Here is an 18310-nt window from a genome sequence, read left to right on the forward strand (position 1 = left end):
CGAACACTAGAATTGGAAAAATGGTGGCCAGCGTCAGAGTGCAGAAGCTCCTCCGACGATACAAACTAGCGATTGCCGCCGCGTTAACGATTCTTCTGATTCAAGGGCTAGTAGTATGGAGTCTGAGAAGTCTCGAAGAGGGCGAGGCGGAGGTAAGAAAGCTTAATTTGACTTTATTTAGCTGGTTAAAATACGATTTCGTCTCTGTAAAGCTGGTAGCGGTAGTTAGCAAGTACTATGCTAACGTAAACGTTAGCTAGCTGTTTCTAGTACTCTGTAGCTAACTACAGTAGTTAACCAAAGCTAGTTTATAAAGCTAGTTTATAGTAAGCTTGTTCAGCTTATTATAGCTAGAATTGCACATTTAAACCAATTCGCTAGATAAACCACACCAGACTAGTGAACCACTTCTTTGGCCAACCTGTCTTCAGAATTCAGGTTAGACGTTTCCTGAGTGTACTCATAAGAACTTGTGTATGAGGTCATTGTGTTGTAAACTAATCTGCCAACCAGCTAGCAAGCAAATATTTAAAAACAGGTCGCATTGTTTAGGCTCTCATTTCATTCTGTTGTGACTTGGCATGTCCTTGGATGAATGTTGACTGGTTCTGCGACTGTCACTTCAATTAGTATTGTGTGACTGTCGTGTAGTGATGAAGAGAACGGAAATACATGGCGAAGTTGATTATCGGGCTTGCCAACTGGGTTAATAGATTCGGTGATTATTCAAAGTAGGTGCCAAGACTAGCCAGTATAATGTAAATGATGACATGAAACGAGTTGGAGCGAGCGTATGGAATGTGCGGTCGTGCTTCCATCTGGCTCGTCTTTACTTATCATCCTTGGACCAAGTTATTTGAGTTGGCTCATGAGTCCATTGCATACCATAGTCATCTTAGTCATTTACTCTCATAGTTTGATTCATAATTTATTGGTCTTGATAGAAGCATAGTAATTGACATTTAACCAATTTGGTCTATATTTTCTAAAGTACATTGAAGTAGAGCGTCTGAACCGACCTGTAACATACTTATCCATGGCAATCTTTGCTCTCCAATCTCACATGCACACCTGGAACAGTATCCTAGAGGCCTGGAACCTCTAATTTCTTCTTCAAATAAAGTCATTGTGAGATGTCAACAGATTTAGCCCCGGGAACTTGCATTTAGTTATCATTTGAGACATTGATACAGATTCCGCTTCAGGAATGTGTGCTGAAAGAGTCGGAAGTCCCGCTCTGCCTTTCATGATGTTACTTGTGTGTGCGTAACCCTCCAGACTGATCAAATCAAATGTTATTGGTCACATAAACATATTTAGCAGATGTTATTGCGTGTGTAGTGAAATGCTTGTGTTCCTAGCTCCAACAGTGCAGTAGTATCTAACAATTCACAGCAATACACATCTAAAAGAATGGAATTAAGAAATATATAAATATTAGGATGAGCAATGTCTTCGTGGCATTGACTAAAATACAGTAGAATACAATATATACATATGAAATTAGTAAACATTATTAAAGTGACTAGTGTTCCCTGATCCACCTCTACGCAGACGACACTATTCTATATACTTCCGGCCCGTCCTTGGACACTGCTATCTAACCTTCAAACGAGCTTCAATGCCATACAACACTCCTTCCGTGGCCTCCAACTGCTCTTAAACGCTAGTAAAAACCAAATGCATGCTTTTCAACCGTTCGCTGCCTGCACCCGCACGCCTGACTAGCATCACCACCCTGGATGGTTCCGACCTTGAATATGTGGACATCTATAAGTACCTAGGTGTCTGGCTAGACTGTAAACTCTCCTTCCAGACTCATATCAAACATCTCCAATCGAAAATCAAATCTAGAGTCGGCTTTCTATTCCGCAACAAAGCCTCCTTCACTCACACTGCCAAACTTACCCTAGTAAAACTGACTATCCTACCGATCCTCGACTTCGGCGATGTCGTCTACAAAATAGCTTCCAACACTCTACTCAGCAAACTGGATGCAGTTTATCACAGTGCCATCCGTTTTGTCACTAAAGCACCTTATACCACCCACCACTGCGACCTGTATGCTCTAGTCGGCTGGCCCTCGCTACATATTCGTCGCCAGACCCACTGGCTCCAGGTCATCTACAAGTCCATGCTAGGTAAAGCTCCGCCTTATCTCAGTTCACTGGTCACGATTGCAACACCCACCCGCAGCACGCGCTCCAGCAGGTGTATCTCATTGATCATCCCTAAAGCCAACACCTCATTTGGCCACCTTTCGTTCCAGTTCTCTGCTGCCTGTGACTGGAACGAATTGCAAAAATCACTGAAGTTGGAGACTTATCTCCCTCACCATCTTCAAACATCTTCAAACATCTTCTATCTGAGCAGCTAACCGATCGCTGCAGCTGTACATAGTCTATCGGTAAATAGCCCTACCCATTTTTACCTACCTCATCCCCATACTGTTTTTATTTATTTACTTTTCTGCTCTTTTGCACACCAATATCTCTACCTGTACATGACCATCTGATCATTTATCACTCCAGTGTTAATCTGCAAAATTGTAATTATTCGCCTACCTCATGCCTTTTGCACACAATGTATATAGACTCTTTTTTTTTCCTACTGTGTTATTGACTTGTTAATAGTTTACTCCATGTGTAACTGTGTTGTCTGTTCACACTGCTATGCTTTATCTTGGCCAGGTCGCAGTTGCAAATGAGAACTTGTTCTCAACTAGCCTACCTGGTTAAATAAAGGTGAAATATTTTTTTTTTAAAGTGACCAGTGATTCCATGTGTATGTATATAGGGCAGCAGCCTCTAAGGTGCAGGGTTGAATAACTGGGTGGTAACCGGCTAGTGATGGCTATTTAACAGTATGATGGCCTTGAGATAGTAGCTGTTTTTCAGTCTCTCGGTCCCAGCTTTGATGCACCTGTACTGACATCGCGCTGGATGGTAGCGTGGTGAACAGCCCGTGGCTCGGGTGGTCACACAGAGCTGTCTCACTGAGCTGTGCATACCTGGAGGGAGAGGGAGCATCTAAGGAGGGCCCCAGAAGAGGTACTCTGCATAGGGTGGGTAGGTTTGCTCTGGGACTCTGTCTGAACTCTGTGTTTCACTGGTGATGGTTTAAATCTATGTTATTTCATGGAGCAAACCCACTATTAGCTATTCTCTGCTTATTGTGTTTCTATGTTACGTCCTTTCTCGCAATCAAGAAGATGTTATTACTTGGACCAGTAGGACATTACATAATCTGTCTGAATCAATAACAGCCAAGATGCAATGAATGCTTTTCCCTTTGGATGGACACAGTGTAAACAGGAAATGTGACATGACATGAGATCAATCTGAGAGCAGGATGTTCCCATTGTGACCTCTAGTAGATTGCTTTAAAACATGTTACTCTCCATGTTCACTCCATGAGGATGCATCCAGCTCTTGCTATCACTTCAGTCCTGAGTCAGCCAGCCTAAACAAAGGCACATGTATACGCCCCCACCGCCCAATGGTGAAACATAATTTTGAACCTTATACCTACTGCTGACATACCTTTTTTGTTAGGTAAATCATGTGATAAATGAGGTAATTGGGAGGCTGGAGGAGGCATTTTTACAGTTCCCATGTGGCTCAGTTGGTAGAACATGGTGCTTGAAACGTCATGGTTGTGGGTTCGATTCCCATGGGGGAACAGTATGAAAAATGTATGCACTCACTACTGTAAGTCCCCCTGGATAAGAGTGTTTGTTAAATGACTGAAATGGGGAAAAAATGATTTAACACAATGGCAGTGGCCCTCCCTTTTTTGAGTGAGTGGGTATAGAGTTGGGGTCTATGTAGGGCTGAGTGATTGGACTGAATCCCTCTCTGCTCAGTGGCCTCGATGTAACTCACATCTGCTCTAATCAGAAGCTGGCTGCTTGCTGTGCATGTGTGAACACAACCACATGCATCCTATTATAGCCCCCACAGAAAAGGACTTGAGAAGAAGTGAAGACCGCACACTCAGTTCAGTCGGCCCCAGTCAGTGACTTCATAAAGAGCTGCTGGGGCGTGCTGGTCCGCTCTCCTCACATGGTGGTGATGGCAGTGATATGGCTTCAACTAATTAGAACGAAGAAAAGAAAAACACGCCTTTGGGTTGAAGCATTTCTGACGTGAGGGCGTTAATTAAAAAGTGTGAAAAATAGGGAAAAGTTTAATTGAAATCGCTGTGTTTTTCTTCAACATAACATTGCCCAGATAAGTCCACTTACAATTTGGTAGCAGTTTTGAACCAGTGAACCACCAGTAGAGTAACAGTCTTTTAAAATATGAACTTTTCTCTCCAAATGCAACTCTTTTTTTGGGGCCCTATGTGATGCTTTTCAATAGACTCCATGACGCAAAACACATTCAATGGGGCTGGGCTGTAATATCATTGTCGACAAATGCTTTTTTAAACTGGAACACCATTTGTGGTGCACTGGGCTGTGTTTGGATTGGCTACCGGCTGGCTGACTGGCACTGGTCTGGCTGACTGGCACTGGTCTGGCTCCCTGTGCTGTCTGTCCAAGGCCATAGCCTCTGTTCCCACAGTCTGCTCTGGTCTGTGTCTGTGCCAGCGGCGTGTGGTGAGGGCCCTGGGCCATGCCGTCTGACAGGGTCAGGAAACGCACGGCCCACTCCGTTTTTCTATCCCCTCTCCGGGTGCATATTTTGGGGCCTTTCTGTACAATTCCATTAAGCTGTGATATTTTCCTGCCAGAAGTGAAAATAGCTGGGGGTTTGATGCTTTCGACGCATCCATTTGTGGAGGACCCATTTTTTTGCATTCCAATAAGAGTGTGGTGAGCAGTTCTTCCCCCCCCCCCCCCCCCCCCCCCCCCCCCTTTTATCTCTACTAACCTCCAGAAACACCCCTAGAGCAAGAAGTCATTATGTTTTTTTGTGTTGTGATTTGCTGGAGTTGCTCTGAATGAATGTGTCCCTGCCCACCCCCCATAACACACACACACACATCCCCACATACATACATCCCCTCCTCCCCAGGGGGTCCTAGTGATGCTGGAGGGCCATTTTTGCGCACTGTACAGTTGAAGCGGCACGGGCTCAGGGCTAGGTGCCGAAGTGGGCAGCGCTGAGCGCTCCTGGGACTGCAGGGGTGGCTGCTGATAAGGCCACTTGGCCCCTGGTCGACAGTGATCTTATTGGGCAGCTCAGAGCGTGGTAACCCTCCAGCTCCGCCTGCCTGCCTGCTTGCCTGTCGTTGCCCATTTACAAGCCTCACTAATTACATGTCAGAGGACTTCTCTGTCTGTCTGTCTGTCACACACACACACACATACACACACTCCCCTTAGTGGTCTAAGGACTCTCAATGTAGATGTCAGCATATGTCCAATTTCATGTGGTGTGACAATGTGTACGGTCCATGCATGCGCTGTGTGCTCTGTACTGTGCCCAGGGTCTGACTGAGGTTTATTGAGGTCACTGCGGTGAATCACTGCCTTCATTACCCATCTGTATGTTGTGCCTTTTCTGAACTCTGTCTTTTCCTGATTACTTCAACAAAAGGCAGAGGCTAAAAATAACCCAGAGCAGAAACAACACTCACTGTAAACACATCTCGCCTCTGGTGCTCCTGCTCTGTTATCGACTTGTTGTTTTGTTCGTTCTTAGGGTGAATCATCTCCTCGTTTCAAACACTATTCCTAATAATTTGATTGGTCCCAGTATGTTGTGTAGTGTATTGACAGGAAAGAAGGATAATGAGAATCTTCTCTGTGCTAACCCCCCCCCCCCCCCAGAGGAAAACGCGGCGGTCTAAGCTTCCTGACCACAACAGCCAGGACCCCAAAAGGGAGGCGGTGGCTTGGGAGAGACAGAACGTCTTGTCTGGGAGGAGCGGGGCCCGATGGAACAGCAGGCTGGAGAGGACGGGGGCCACGGCTGCCAGCGCCCTCCGGAGGGGCACCAAGCGCCGGGGGAAGCACACCATCAGGGTGAAGGTGCCCCTGGGCCAAGGGGTAGCAGTTGATGGCGTTCCCCCCCATGACCCTTCCAGCAGCCGTAACTTCACTGATACCCGGGGTGGAGGGGAGGGGGTGGCCAGACTACCCCCTCCAGTCATGCCAGGGGAACCGGGCAGCGTGGAGGGGGCGCCCCAAGCCCCCAGCAGCGACTTTGTGCCCAAGTGTGACATCATGGGCAAGGACGCCCTGTCGGCCCTGCACCGCGCCGGCTCGCGGCAGTGCCGGCAGGAGATCGCCAACATTGTGTGCCAGCATCAGGCCGGGCAGCTCATGCCAAGGGCACTGCCTCAGTTCTGCCCACTGCACGGTGAGACACACCCCTACCTAGCCATCATTCCTCTAGAGATCAGAGACTAACAGCACATCCAGACAGACCACACACTGCAGACTCTTAATGATCTATGGGATATTTTTCATTTGTGTCTTGAAGTGCCTCCCAAGACTAAATTTGCGCATGAGTATTACATTTGCAATTCCATTTCTTGTTTTAATGTAAATAGATGTCCTCAACCCCCCCTCCCCCCCCCCTCCCCCAGATAGCATATTTTCACGCCACGCCATCCACCTATAAGGACAATATATTTTCCATTTTTAGACAGGTAATCAGTCCCATGTGTATCATCCAAAGAATCTGTATCCGGAGACTCATTCCCATGATCCTCTCTCTCATGCTGTATCCAGGCTATATCACAACCGGCCATGATTGGGTGGCGCACAATTGGCCCAGCATTGTCAGGGTTTGGCCGGTGTAGGCCATCATTGTAAATAAGAATTTGTTCTTAACTGACTTGCCTAGTTAAATAAAGGTTACATTAAAAAAATGGTGTCGTCCTACCAGGTTTTTCCAGCCTGGTCCAGACAGCTGATGAGGTGGACAATGACCTGTCCAAGGTGGAGAACCCGGTCAGGGTGGCCTTCGTCCTGGTGGTCCACGGCCGGGCCATCAGGCAGCTCAAACGCCTCATCAAAGCCATATACCACCGAGACCACTTCTACTACATCCACGTGGACAAGGTAACTACTGGCAGACGTACACACTACTGTGATGACTGTGATGGCTTCAAGAAGGATTTCATCTTGAATAACAACATCTAATAAAAAACGTTCACAAAAAAAGCATTACTTAGTTTGAAATTCTCTAGATGCACCATAAAGTCTCTTATGGCTAGAAATGGTATTTTGTCATTGGGATGATCTGGTTTGGCTGGCTCAGTTGAGGGTTGAATTCAAGCAACTTTCACACAAAGGAGATACAGAGGAGGTCAGAGTAAGCTTATGCTTTATCGTACTCAGAGCAACAGTTTAACACTGCAGAAGGGAAGGGAAAGCACTGATAAGTGAGGAGTCAATGGGCTCCCACTGTTGAGACTACGCTAGACGCTAAAGGCCCACCACCTTATCGCTCCTCTCACTGGGACGGGTAGGCAGGCGCCTTGAGGAATGGGACAGGATGGAAAGCAAGTCAGGCTGTTCTGGATTCCTTCCACCAGGCAGCCCTCCTCTCGCTCTGTCTCTGTACCAGCACAGCAGTAACAATACTTTCTACCTGCTCCTCTTCTCAACGTAAGAATCTGATCTCTCAGGCCTGTTGTCACCAACCCTTCCCTCTGAGTGATTAATCCTCTTTATGTTTTGGAAGTACCCTCTTAGCTGAGTTCTTCTTATTCTTTCTTCATGTCCTTCTGCCAGAAGAACCTAAAGCTATTTCATACCAGGAGATTTCTATGCACGTGCATGTTTTTGATTTAACGAGTATGTTTACATGCACACTAATACTTCAATATGAAACTGATTATGGCAGTAGGCAGATTGTTACCTTAAGGTGTTTACATGTCCTAATAATTTGAAAGATTGATCAGAAAACCAGGTGTTTTAATCGGCGCATGCTTACTTTGATTTTGACCTTATGCCGATAGTACGGTGTTTAATTGACTTAACCCCCCCCCCCCCAGCGTTCCAACTACCTGCATCGGGAGGTGCAGCAGATTGCCCAGCAGTACCCCAATGTGCGTGCCACGCCCTGGCGCATGGTGACCATCTGGGGCGGTGCCAGCCTGCTGAAGGCCTACCTGCACAGCATGCAGGACCTGCTCTCCATGCTGGACTGGAATTGGGACTTCTTCATCAACCTCAGTGCCACTGACTTCCCCACCAGGTCAGTGACCACAACACCACTGTCTTATGATGGGCTTTGAAACTATTTTTAATGTTTATGATAGTTAATTGACATGTGTGTAATGAAGACTGTATTCCTCCTACCACACAACTCTGTCTGTTTTAGAAGAAACATGAAACATGCTCTGGATTTGTAGTTTTTCATCTGTGCTGGAGCTTTTTGGTTTCACTCACTCTGCAATTTTTGATTCAATTATTCGGTTGACCTGCATTGACTTTGACTCCTATAGCTACAAGATAAAGGAGAGCCACGGTTCCTTCTAGATGAAAGCCCATGCTGTCATGGACTGTTTTGATCACTGATGCACAGAGACAGACTGCTAAATCGCCTCTTTCTTGTCAATCAGTTCTGGGGTAGATTTCTGAGGCCCTTCTGAGCTGCTTCCAGAGCAGTGGCCAATCCTCCTGAACCATCCCAGGGTTTAAAGGGGGAATAAATGCACACAGAGGAGCCGCCGCTGCCTCCCAAATCCTGCCGGCAGTGGCTAATTCCACCCATGGAAAGTCATCGTCCCCCCTTCTCTGCTCCTCGCGCCACGCTCCAGTCAGCGTTTTATTCCCAACCTAATCCTCTCTTCTTTCCTTCACTCCTTTCTGTCTTCTCCTCGGCCTATCGCCTTCCGACAGGACCAACGATGAACTGGTGGCTTTTCTGTCACAGCACAGAGACCAGAACTTCCTCAAGTCACATGGGCGGGAGAACGCCAGGTAGGGAGCTAAGTTAGGAAACCTCTGACTCACAGCCTCGTCAGTCTGTCTGACACACTTGGCTCTCACTGTTAGTGTCTGACACGGCTCACATCGGATGAGATTTTCCTCCACTGCTCTTCTCATCGAGCTTAGCTTCACTCAGGATGATGTAATGGTTAAGCTTTCATATTGGAGGACAGGACTAAGATGTTGGAAGGGAAAATGAAAGGGATGATGATTATGATGTAAAGCTTCTGTTTGATGTTTATTTCCCATATAGTCAAGGACAGCTCTCTGACAAACTATTTAAGATCAGTTATTATTGCGGAAGTTGGGTAACAAGGCAACTGGTTGTCAATGAACTTGCCTTGTAAACTAGAGGTTAGATAAATAACTCTTAATCACTGTCCTTCCCTGTGCTGTGTTAATTTTGGCAGCTATTTTAGATTGTCTTTTGACTAAAATAGCTTTAACTATTACTAAAATTACCAATTTGAGTAATTTCATCCTTCCTAGTTTTAGTTATGAAATAAAACTCTAGACTGACGTGGCCGCCTGGTAGCTGTGGGTGTGGGAGAGCCAGGCAGATCAGCTCAATCAGAATGCGCAACTGAAAGACCAATGAGAATATTGCACTATATTGTGCAAAGGCATGCATATTTATGATTGGACAAAACAGATAAGAAGGAAAAATAGTATATCTTCTGTCATAGTTATTGTTGATGAAACGAACACTGCCTACGACCTCCAGGTTCATAAAGAAGCAGGGTCTGGACCGGCTGTTCCATGAGTGTGACAACCACATGTGGCGGCTGGGTGAGCGGACCATCCCAGAGGGCCTGGAGGTGTCTGGGGGCTCTGACTGGTTCTCCCTCACCAGGCGCTTCGTAGAGTATGTCATCAACTCCCAGGATGAGCTGGTGGTGGGCCTGAAACAGTTCTACACCTACGCCCTGCTCCCCGCTGAGGTAATGGACAGGGAAAATGACAATGGTGAAGATGACACTGTGACTGCTTAACCTCTAGCGACGAGCAATCCCGTATCCGGGAGCGTAATCATAGCCTCAAGCTCATTACCATAACGCAACGTTTCCTATTCATGAAAATCGCAAATGAAATGAAATAAATATATTCAAACACAAGCTTAGCCTTTTGTTCACAACACTGTCATCTCAAATTTTCAAAATATGCTTTTCAACCAAAGCTACACAAGCATTTGTGTAAGAGTATTGATAGCCTAGCATAGCGTTAAGCCTAGCATTCAGCAGGCAACATTTTCACAAAAACAAAAGCATTCAAATAAAATCATTTACCTTTGAAGAACTTCGGATGTTTTCAATGACGAGACTCTCAGTTAGATAGCAAATGTTCATTTTTTCCAAAAATATTATTTGTGTAGATGAAATAGCTCCGTTTTGTTCATCACGTTTGGCTAAGAAAAAGACCGGAAAATGCAGTCACTTACAACGCCGAACTTTTTTCCAAATTGGCTCCATAATATCGACAGAAACATGGCAAACGTTGTTTAGAATCAATCCTCAAGGTGTTTTTCACATATCTATTCGATAATCTGTCAGTGGTGGCAGTTGGCTTCTCATCAGAAGCAAACGGAAAAATACTGCAGCTGGAGATTACTCAATAATTGCGACGGAGGACACCAAGCGACCACCTGGTAGATGTAGTCTCTTATGGCCAATCTTCCAATGATATGCCTACAAATACGTCACAATGCTGTCGACACCTTGGGGAAGCGACAGAAAGCCTAAGCTCAATCGTGGCCCATTCACAGCCATATAAGGAGTCATTGGCATGAGGCGGTTTTTAAAAAATGCGGCACTTCCTGATTGGATTTTTATCTGGGTTTTTTCTGTAACATCAGTTCTGTGGCACTCACAGACAATATCTTTGCAGTTTTGGAAACGTCAGTGTTTTCTTTCCAAAGCTGTCAATTATTTGCATAGTCGAGCATCTTTTCGTGACAAAATAGCTTGTTTAAAACGGGAACGTTTTTCATCCCAAAATTAAAATAGCGCCCCCTATATCCAAGAAGTTAAGTCACAGCCTCTCTGGGCAGTAGAGGTGCTAGACTGAAGAGGGGGTCACAGAGAGTTTAGCTGCCAGTTAAAGTGGGTTGGTTGAGGTCATATCTTAATATTGAATGTTGTACACGAGTCAAAAGTATTGATTTTATGTTTTGAAACATGTCTGGATTGTCTTCATTGTTCAGGAATCCCTGTGAAGATGGTGAAATGTTGCAATTCTATTTCCAGTAATGTCACATCCCGGTGTTGGAAATATGAATATAATCCCTCTTTGTTCCAGTCCTTCTTCCACACAGTGCTGGGGAACAGTCCCATGTGTGACTCTCTGGTGGACAACAACCTGCGTGTTACCAACTGGAACAGGAAGCTGGGCTGTAAGTGCCAGTACAAACACATAGTGGACTGGTGCGGCTGCTCTCCCAACGACTTCAAACCACAGGACCTCGTCAGGATACAGGTCAGCCAGCCAGCAGAGGGCACTGTTGTACCTATCATGAGAGTTCAAATTGAGTGTCCTTAACTGCTGCACTCCTCCTCAGCCAACAAGTGTAGTATTTAACCTTGATTCTCATGTGTTCATTCCCCCACAGCAACTGACCCGGCCCACGTTCTTTGCCCGAAAGTTTGAGTCCACGGTGAACCAAGAGGCTATACACATCCTGGACACCCACCTGTATGGACACTACGCCCCAGGGACAGTGGCCATCAAGGCCTACTGGGAGAGCCTGTTTGAGCTGGCGGACGGGGTGGGCTCCCTCAGTGACGTGGCCCTCACGGCCTACTCTTCCTTCTTCCGCCTGGGCCTCAGGAGCCTGGAGAGCAGCCAGACCAGCCTGGAGACCTGCAGGTGAGGCCCTGCCCTGAATACTACAATTCTTCCAAATGGTAGATTCAGACTGGAAGATTTCACTATTACTTAGACTAGTTGAGACTCAATAGATTGATTTCTTCAAAAGAAGGACAACTTAAGTCTGGGTTTAATTACTGTAATTTCTGGACTATTAAGCGCACCTGAATATAAGCCGCACCCACTGAATAAAAAAATAAAGAAATGTATTTGGTACGTAACCACACATGTCTATAAGTCGCAGGTGCCTACTGGTACATTGAAACAAATTAACTTTACACAGCTTTTAAACGAAACACGGCTTGTTACAAAAACAAATAGGCTTTTAAATGAAACACGGCTTGTAACAAAAATATAAAAAAATAGCAGTGAACAGTAGCCTACCAAGAAAGTCATTGGTCACGATCTTCCTTCTCCTGTGCACTGAAACCACTGAAGTCATCTCCTTCAGTGTCGGAGTTGAATAGCCTCAGAATGTCAGAGGAACCTCATCCATATTTATGATGTTGTGCGGGCCGATGGAATGCTCCGCTATCTTTGCATCAGTGAGTTTGCGGTAGTTTGAAACTGTTTCCTCGTAGTCGGGATTGAGCTGCTGACACAGACTCGTCCGTACCCTGATGGACAGGCCGTTACATCTCATAAATCTTAGACACCACGATGGTCCACCTCTAAAATCCTCAAACTTCATTGCGGTGGCGATTGTTGTGGCTTTTAGTCGGATCTGCACAGTTGAAACACCTCGGCCGTCTGCTCTCTGTGTGTTGACCCAGTCTTCAAGCTCATTTTCTAGTTCGGGCCATCTGCTTTTCTTCCCTCTGAAAGATTTTGTTCTTTTTGCACTGAGTCAGTTCCTTACGCTGCTGTTTCCAACGTCTTATCATCGACTCATTAAGGCCAAGCTCCCGTGCAGCAGCTCTATTTCCTTTTCCAACAGCCAGATCGATCGCCTTCAACTTGAAAGCTGCATCATATGCATTTCTCCGTGTCTTTGCCATGATGAGGGTGACAAAATGACTACCGTAATCAGAAGGATGGGAAGTTTGAGCGAGCTCGATTTATGTCACATTATGTGACACTGCTCAGTTTTTTGGCGGCATGAATCTTGTGAAAGCGGGAAAAATCCATAAATTAGCCGTGTCATTGTATAAGCCGCGAGGTTCAAAGCGTGGGAAAAAAGTAGTTGCTTATAGTCTGGAAATTACGGTATTGATGAACACACAAAAAAAATATCTCTATTTATTTGACAATCTCATATTGTCTATTCAAATCTCTTCCTCCTTTTGTGCAGGTATGAGCCAATAGGCTACCCGGTGTCGGTGCACCTGTATTTCTACGACGAGCGTTTCCAGGGCTACTTGGTCCGTCAGGAGGTGCAGAAGGTGGGGTCAAGGGTCAGGGAAATGGTGGAGGTGTGGGCCGTGCCTCAGGCCACCATGCAGCTGGAGAACAACCTCCGGGAGTTTGAGAGGCTCAAGAACCTGGAGGTGGGTGGGACCTGAGATGCATATTTCTATCTGTATTTCTATGGGTATTGTGTACAGTCAAGGCTGTTGCAGTTTAGATAGTGGTGTATGACAAGGGCTGAGACTACGGGTGAACAAGTTTGTGGAGCTAGTTTGATGATGAAATACCAGTACATACTGTAGACTAGATGTTGGATACAAAGGAGTAGGTTAGAATACCAATAGGACAACCAGGATACATGACTGTCCTACCACGTTGATGTGAAATGTCTGTGCTTATGTTTCCCCCTCAGGTGGGCACAGAGTGGGACCCCAAGGAGAGAATATTCCGGAACTTCGGCGGTGTGATCGGGCCCCTGGACGAGCCGGTGGCGGTACAGAAGTGGGTTCGGGGGCCCAACCTCACTGCCACCATTGTGTGGATCGACCCCGCCCAGACGGTGGCGGCGTCTTATGACATCAGTGTGGATGTGGACGCAGAGTACACACAGTACAAGCCCCCGCTGCAGCGCCCGCTCCGCCCCGGGGCCTGGACAGTCAGGGTGCTGAGGCTGTGGGAGCGTGTGGCTGAGGCTCGCTTCCTCGTCATGCCCCTGGCCTTCAAAGGACGAGAGCCACTACGCCAAGGTGAGCCTGGTGGTTTGAGGGTCTGGTAGTTCATTACTTTTTACCAGGAAGTGGAGTGGTTCCAAGGGGAGTGTAGTTCAGGGTAGTTTGCCCCTTTTGGTGTTCTGTTTGATTCAGTGTGGCCATTCAAGTCACTGGAAGACTATCAGTATGTATTTATGTATCAGATGAGGATGTTGCGAACTGATCCCTAACAGTCCTCTCTCCTTTCCTCCTCTCTCTGCCACCCTGCCTGATCCAGAGGAGGACAGCTGGCTGCACGCGGGGCCACCAGGCAACCTGTACCTGGAGCAGGGCTTCCAGCAGCTGAGATCTGTTCTGAAGTTGCCCCCACAGGAGCCCGCCCTGCAGGAGGCCCAGCAGAGGGCCCAGCTGGTGGGCAAGCCCCTGGAAGCCTGGGTGGACCGCACAGTGGGGGCCTTCTGGGTGACCGGGGACCTGTGCTCCACCCTGCCCTCCCCGGGCCCCTGCCCTTCCCTTGGTCCCTGTACCAAGTCCACCTGGAGCTCCCTCGCCCCAGACCCTAAGTCAGAACTTGGCCCTGTCAAAGGTGACGGCCGGATCAGGTAGCCCCCCGGACAGGAGGCATGCTGGACTACAGTAGAGGGAGAGGGGATTATATGTGAGCCCTGAGTAGAGAGAGAAGGATGTGTGAGCCCTGAGAAGAGGGGAGGATATGTGAGTCCAGAGGGGAGAGTGGGGTCTGGTCTCTAAGGCTAACTCATAAGGCACATAAATAGACACAGCTTCTCCCTACATACGCTGAGGAGTGGCTATGCTCTCAGTTTAGAGGCTACATGCCCTTTTCAGAGGAGATGCGTGCTGGAAATTTGCACACGAAGACTGCAAGACAAAGTTTTTTTTGTGTTCGAACTTCATTGCTCGTTACATGAACAATTTGTGTTATGTTATCGGTCTGCATATAAGTCTTCATTCAGGGTCTGTCTGGATAGAACTTTGGAAAGAGCAGAACCCCACCCGTATATGTTTGAACTCTGTTCAATGCACAGTTTTCTGCTTTAAGGAATTTAAAGCAGTGGCCAACATTTTGACAGTAGCTAAATGCTGTGTTGTATTGTTGTCAGAGGGCAGTGGGTCCTCTGGACTAGTATCTTTGTGCTTATTTTCAAGCATTATTATCAGAACAGCAGCAGCAGATTGGGGAAGTGCACTTTACTGTAAGACTAAGGTTACACAGGACAGGGTCGATCAGTAGTTGGAGAATGACAACGAGGAGGATTAGAAGCTTAAAAGGTCAAGGTGGAGGTCGTCACAATGGTGACAATTACTTACATGTCTTTTGTATAAAAGTGCTGCTAGAACGTTGCGGCGTCACTATCACATATCTGACCCTGCTAGCTCACCTGGAGGAGGAACAATAATAATGTTATGAGTTACCAGCTGGGAGACAAGTTAAAGTTGGGAGAGAGTCCTCTTCCCCCATGAGTTCTGTTTACTGTGACATACACTGCCTTGCGAAAGTATTCGGCCCCCTTGAACTTTGCGACCTTTTGCCACATTTCAGGCTTCAAACATAAAGATAAAACTGTATTTTTTTGTGAAGAATCAACAACAAGTGGGACACAATCATGAAGTGGAATGACATTTATTGGATATTTCAAACTTTTTTAACAAATCAAAAACTGAAAAATTGGGCGTGTAAAAGTATTCAGCCCCTTTACTTTCAGTGCAGCAAACTCTCTCCAGAAGTTCAGTGAGGATCTCTGAATGATCCAATGTTGACCTAAATGACTAATGATGATAAATACAATCCACCTGTGTGTAATCAAGTCTCCGTATAAATGCACCTGCACTGTGATAGTCTCAGAGGTCCGTTAAAAGCGCAGAGAGCATCATGAAGAACAAGGAACACACCAGGCAGGTCCGAGATACTGTTGGGAAGAAGTTTAAAGCCGGATTTGGATACAAAAAGATTTCCCAAGCTTTAAACATCCCAAGGAGCACTGTGCAAGCGATAATATTGAAATGGAAGGAGTATCAGACCACTGCAAATCGACCAAGACCTGGCCGTCCCTCTAAACTTTCAGCTCATACAAGGAGAAGACTGATCAGAGATGCAGCCAAGAGGCCCATGATCACTCTGGATGAACTGCAGAGATCTACAGCTGAGGTGGGAGACTCTGTCCATAGGACAACAATCAGTCGTATATTGCACAAATCTGGCCTTTATGGAAGAGTGGCAAGAAGAAAGCCATTTCTTAAAGATATCCATAAAAAGTGTTGTTTAAAGTTTGCCACAAGCCACCTGGGAGACACACCAAACATGTGGAAGAAGGTGCTCTGGTCAGATGAAACCAAAATTGAACTTTTTGGCAACAATGCAAAACGTTATGTTTGGCGTAAAAGCAACACAGCTCATCACCCTGAACACACCATCCCCACTGTCAAACATGGTGGTGGCAGCATCATGGTTTGGGCCTGCTTTTCTTCAGCAGGGACAGGGAAGATGGTTAAAATTGATGGGAAGATGGATGGAGCCAAATACAGGACCATTCTGGAAGAAAACCTGATGGAGTCTGCAACAGACCTGAGACTGGGACGGAGATGTGTCTTCCAACAAGACAATGATCCAAAACATAAAGCAAAATCTACAATGTAATGGTTCAAAAATAAACATATCCAGGTGTTAATGGCCAAGTCAAAGTCCAGACCTGAATCCAAACGAGAATCTGTGGAAAGAACGGAAAACTGCTGTTCACAAACGCTCTCCATCCAACCTCACTGAGCTCGAGCTGTTTTGCAAGGAGGAATGGGAAAAAATGTCAGTCTCTCAATGTGCAAAACTGATAGAGACATACCCCAAGCAACTTACAGCTGTAATCGCAGCAAAAGGTGGCGCTACAAAGTATTAACTTAAGGGGGCTGAATAATTTTGCACGCCCAATTCTTCAGTTTTTGATTTTTTTAAAAAGTTTGAAATATCCAATAAATGTCGTTCCACTTCATGATTGTGTCCCACTTGTTGTTGATTCTTCACAAAAAATACAGTTTTATATCTTTATGTTTGAAGCCTGAAATGTGGCAAAAGGTCGCAAAGTTCAAGGGGGCCGAATACTTTTGCAAGGCACTGTATGTTTTTAAATGTTTGTTTTGTTTGTTTATTGAACATTGAGATGTGAAATGTCTTTGTTGTCCATGATCACTGCAAAGCAAAGCCACCGGGGGTTTTGTGTGTCAGAGGAAGTGCCTAACTGATGTAGGCAATATTCTAGGCTACAGTGGCCTGGCTCTCCAGTGTGGCATCATCATATTCACAGTGGACTACATCGCTTCTCAATGGGTCTAGTCATAGTTATGGTATATAGGCCTAGCTAGAGCCATATATTTAGAGTTAGGCAAACTTTTAGAATATTGAATATTGTTCTAATACTAAACAGTCATGCAAATACATCATAATGCAGAAACTTCATTGGCCCAACTCTCTAAGTACATGGTTCTGGGCTAGCTGCCTCTTCTGTATCAGTGTATATGCAGTGCAGTACTGTCCATGTGGTCTATGCTCTGTATGCCAACACAGTGAAGATTCTTCTGTCATCTACCTACCACTTTAATGTTACTGGTTGTCCATAAGCATTTCTACAACAATGAAATTCCCATCCAAGAGGGGTCAACATGACTATTTCATGGTCTGGTTAAAAAATCGAAGCTGCCTTTACTTTGTTAATATGAAATGTTTATAATGGGAGAATAGCTTCAAGACGTGCACTTATTTCCCTTTTAGAAAATTCTGAAACCCTATACCTTTTGTTTTTAATTGTAATGTTTTAAAACTAGACTGGCTGAAACTCCTACTTTTCTTTTTTTTCAGTCTCTGCCACTGAGTTTACAAGTGACCTTGTTTCCCTTGCACACTTGCTTCAGTGATGCTTCCATTTAACAGAAAGAATAGCAGAGCACCGTTTAGTGTAAATGGAATAGGTTATTCATATTTTAGTCTTTGAGAAATCTATATTTGTCCATCCATTCAATATCAACTCCTCTGTCAAACTATTGAGAACCACTTCTTGTATTTTTTTTTTGACACATCACATTCAATGTCACTTCTGTCCACGCTTCCGTCCACAGCCCACTCATGACTCACTCTGAAGATGATGACATAGTGGCACTGGCTCCCTGACTGAGGCATGACAGTGCTGGACTGAAGAGGGGACTGCTGGCCAATCACAGAACGCCTCTGGTAAAACATGGCAACAGGTTGACTGGTGGCACAATAACAAAAAACAAACTAATAAAAAAAAATCCAATCTGGTCCAGTCTTGCTTTTTTGGGGTATTTTTTTTGACTAGTTGATTGTTTTCAAATAGCAGAATGAAATGTATTCTGCTAGTGAGTAATATCAGTGCTTTATGTGATTATTTTAACATGTTCCCAAGGCTCTCAGAGGCTGGATAGTATCAATAATCATTAAGGGGTTGTGTGTGTTCACGTGTGAAATTAG

General features: G+C 45.6%; 1 protein-coding gene across 1 annotated transcript; it reads left to right on the plus strand.

Annotated features, from left to right (window-relative positions):
• xylt2 (xylosyltransferase II) lies at positions 1-15406 on the plus strand. Its single transcript, XM_031834632.1, has 11 exons — positions 1-152; positions 5780-6311; positions 6843-7018; positions 7957-8159; positions 8807-8887; positions 9621-9837; positions 11192-11368; positions 11502-11758; positions 13050-13245; positions 13518-13851; positions 14093-15406. The coding sequence occupies exons 1-11, from the start codon at positions 21-23 to the stop codon at positions 14419-14421; spliced, it is 2634 nt and encodes an 877-aa protein (XP_031690492.1). The 5' UTR covers positions 1-20; the 3' UTR covers positions 14422-15406.
• Positions 15407-18310: the final 2904 nt, after the last annotated feature.

Source organism: Oncorhynchus kisutch, linkage group LG10, assembly GCF_002021735.2.
Source record: "Oncorhynchus kisutch isolate 150728-3 linkage group LG10, Okis_V2, whole genome shotgun sequence".
NCBI classification, from domain to species: domain Eukaryota; kingdom Metazoa; phylum Chordata; class Actinopteri; order Salmoniformes; family Salmonidae; genus Oncorhynchus; species Oncorhynchus kisutch.

What these genes read in the sequence shown, in the direction of transcription:
- xylt2 (XM_031834632.1), top strand. Translation starts at nt 21, where the DNA reads ATGGTGGCCAGCGTCAGAGTGCAGAAGCTCCTCCGACGATACAAACTA. An exon ending in TCGAAGAGGGCGAGGCGGAG is followed by an intron (nt 153 to 5,779) that starts GTAAGAAAGCTT and finishes CCCCCCCCCCAG; the next exon opens with AGGAAAACGCGGCGGTCTAA. An exon ending in TCAGTTCTGCCCACTGCACG is followed by an intron (nt 6,312 to 6,842) that starts GTGAGACACACC and finishes TCGTCCTACCAG; the next exon opens with GTTTTTCCAGCCTGGTCCAG.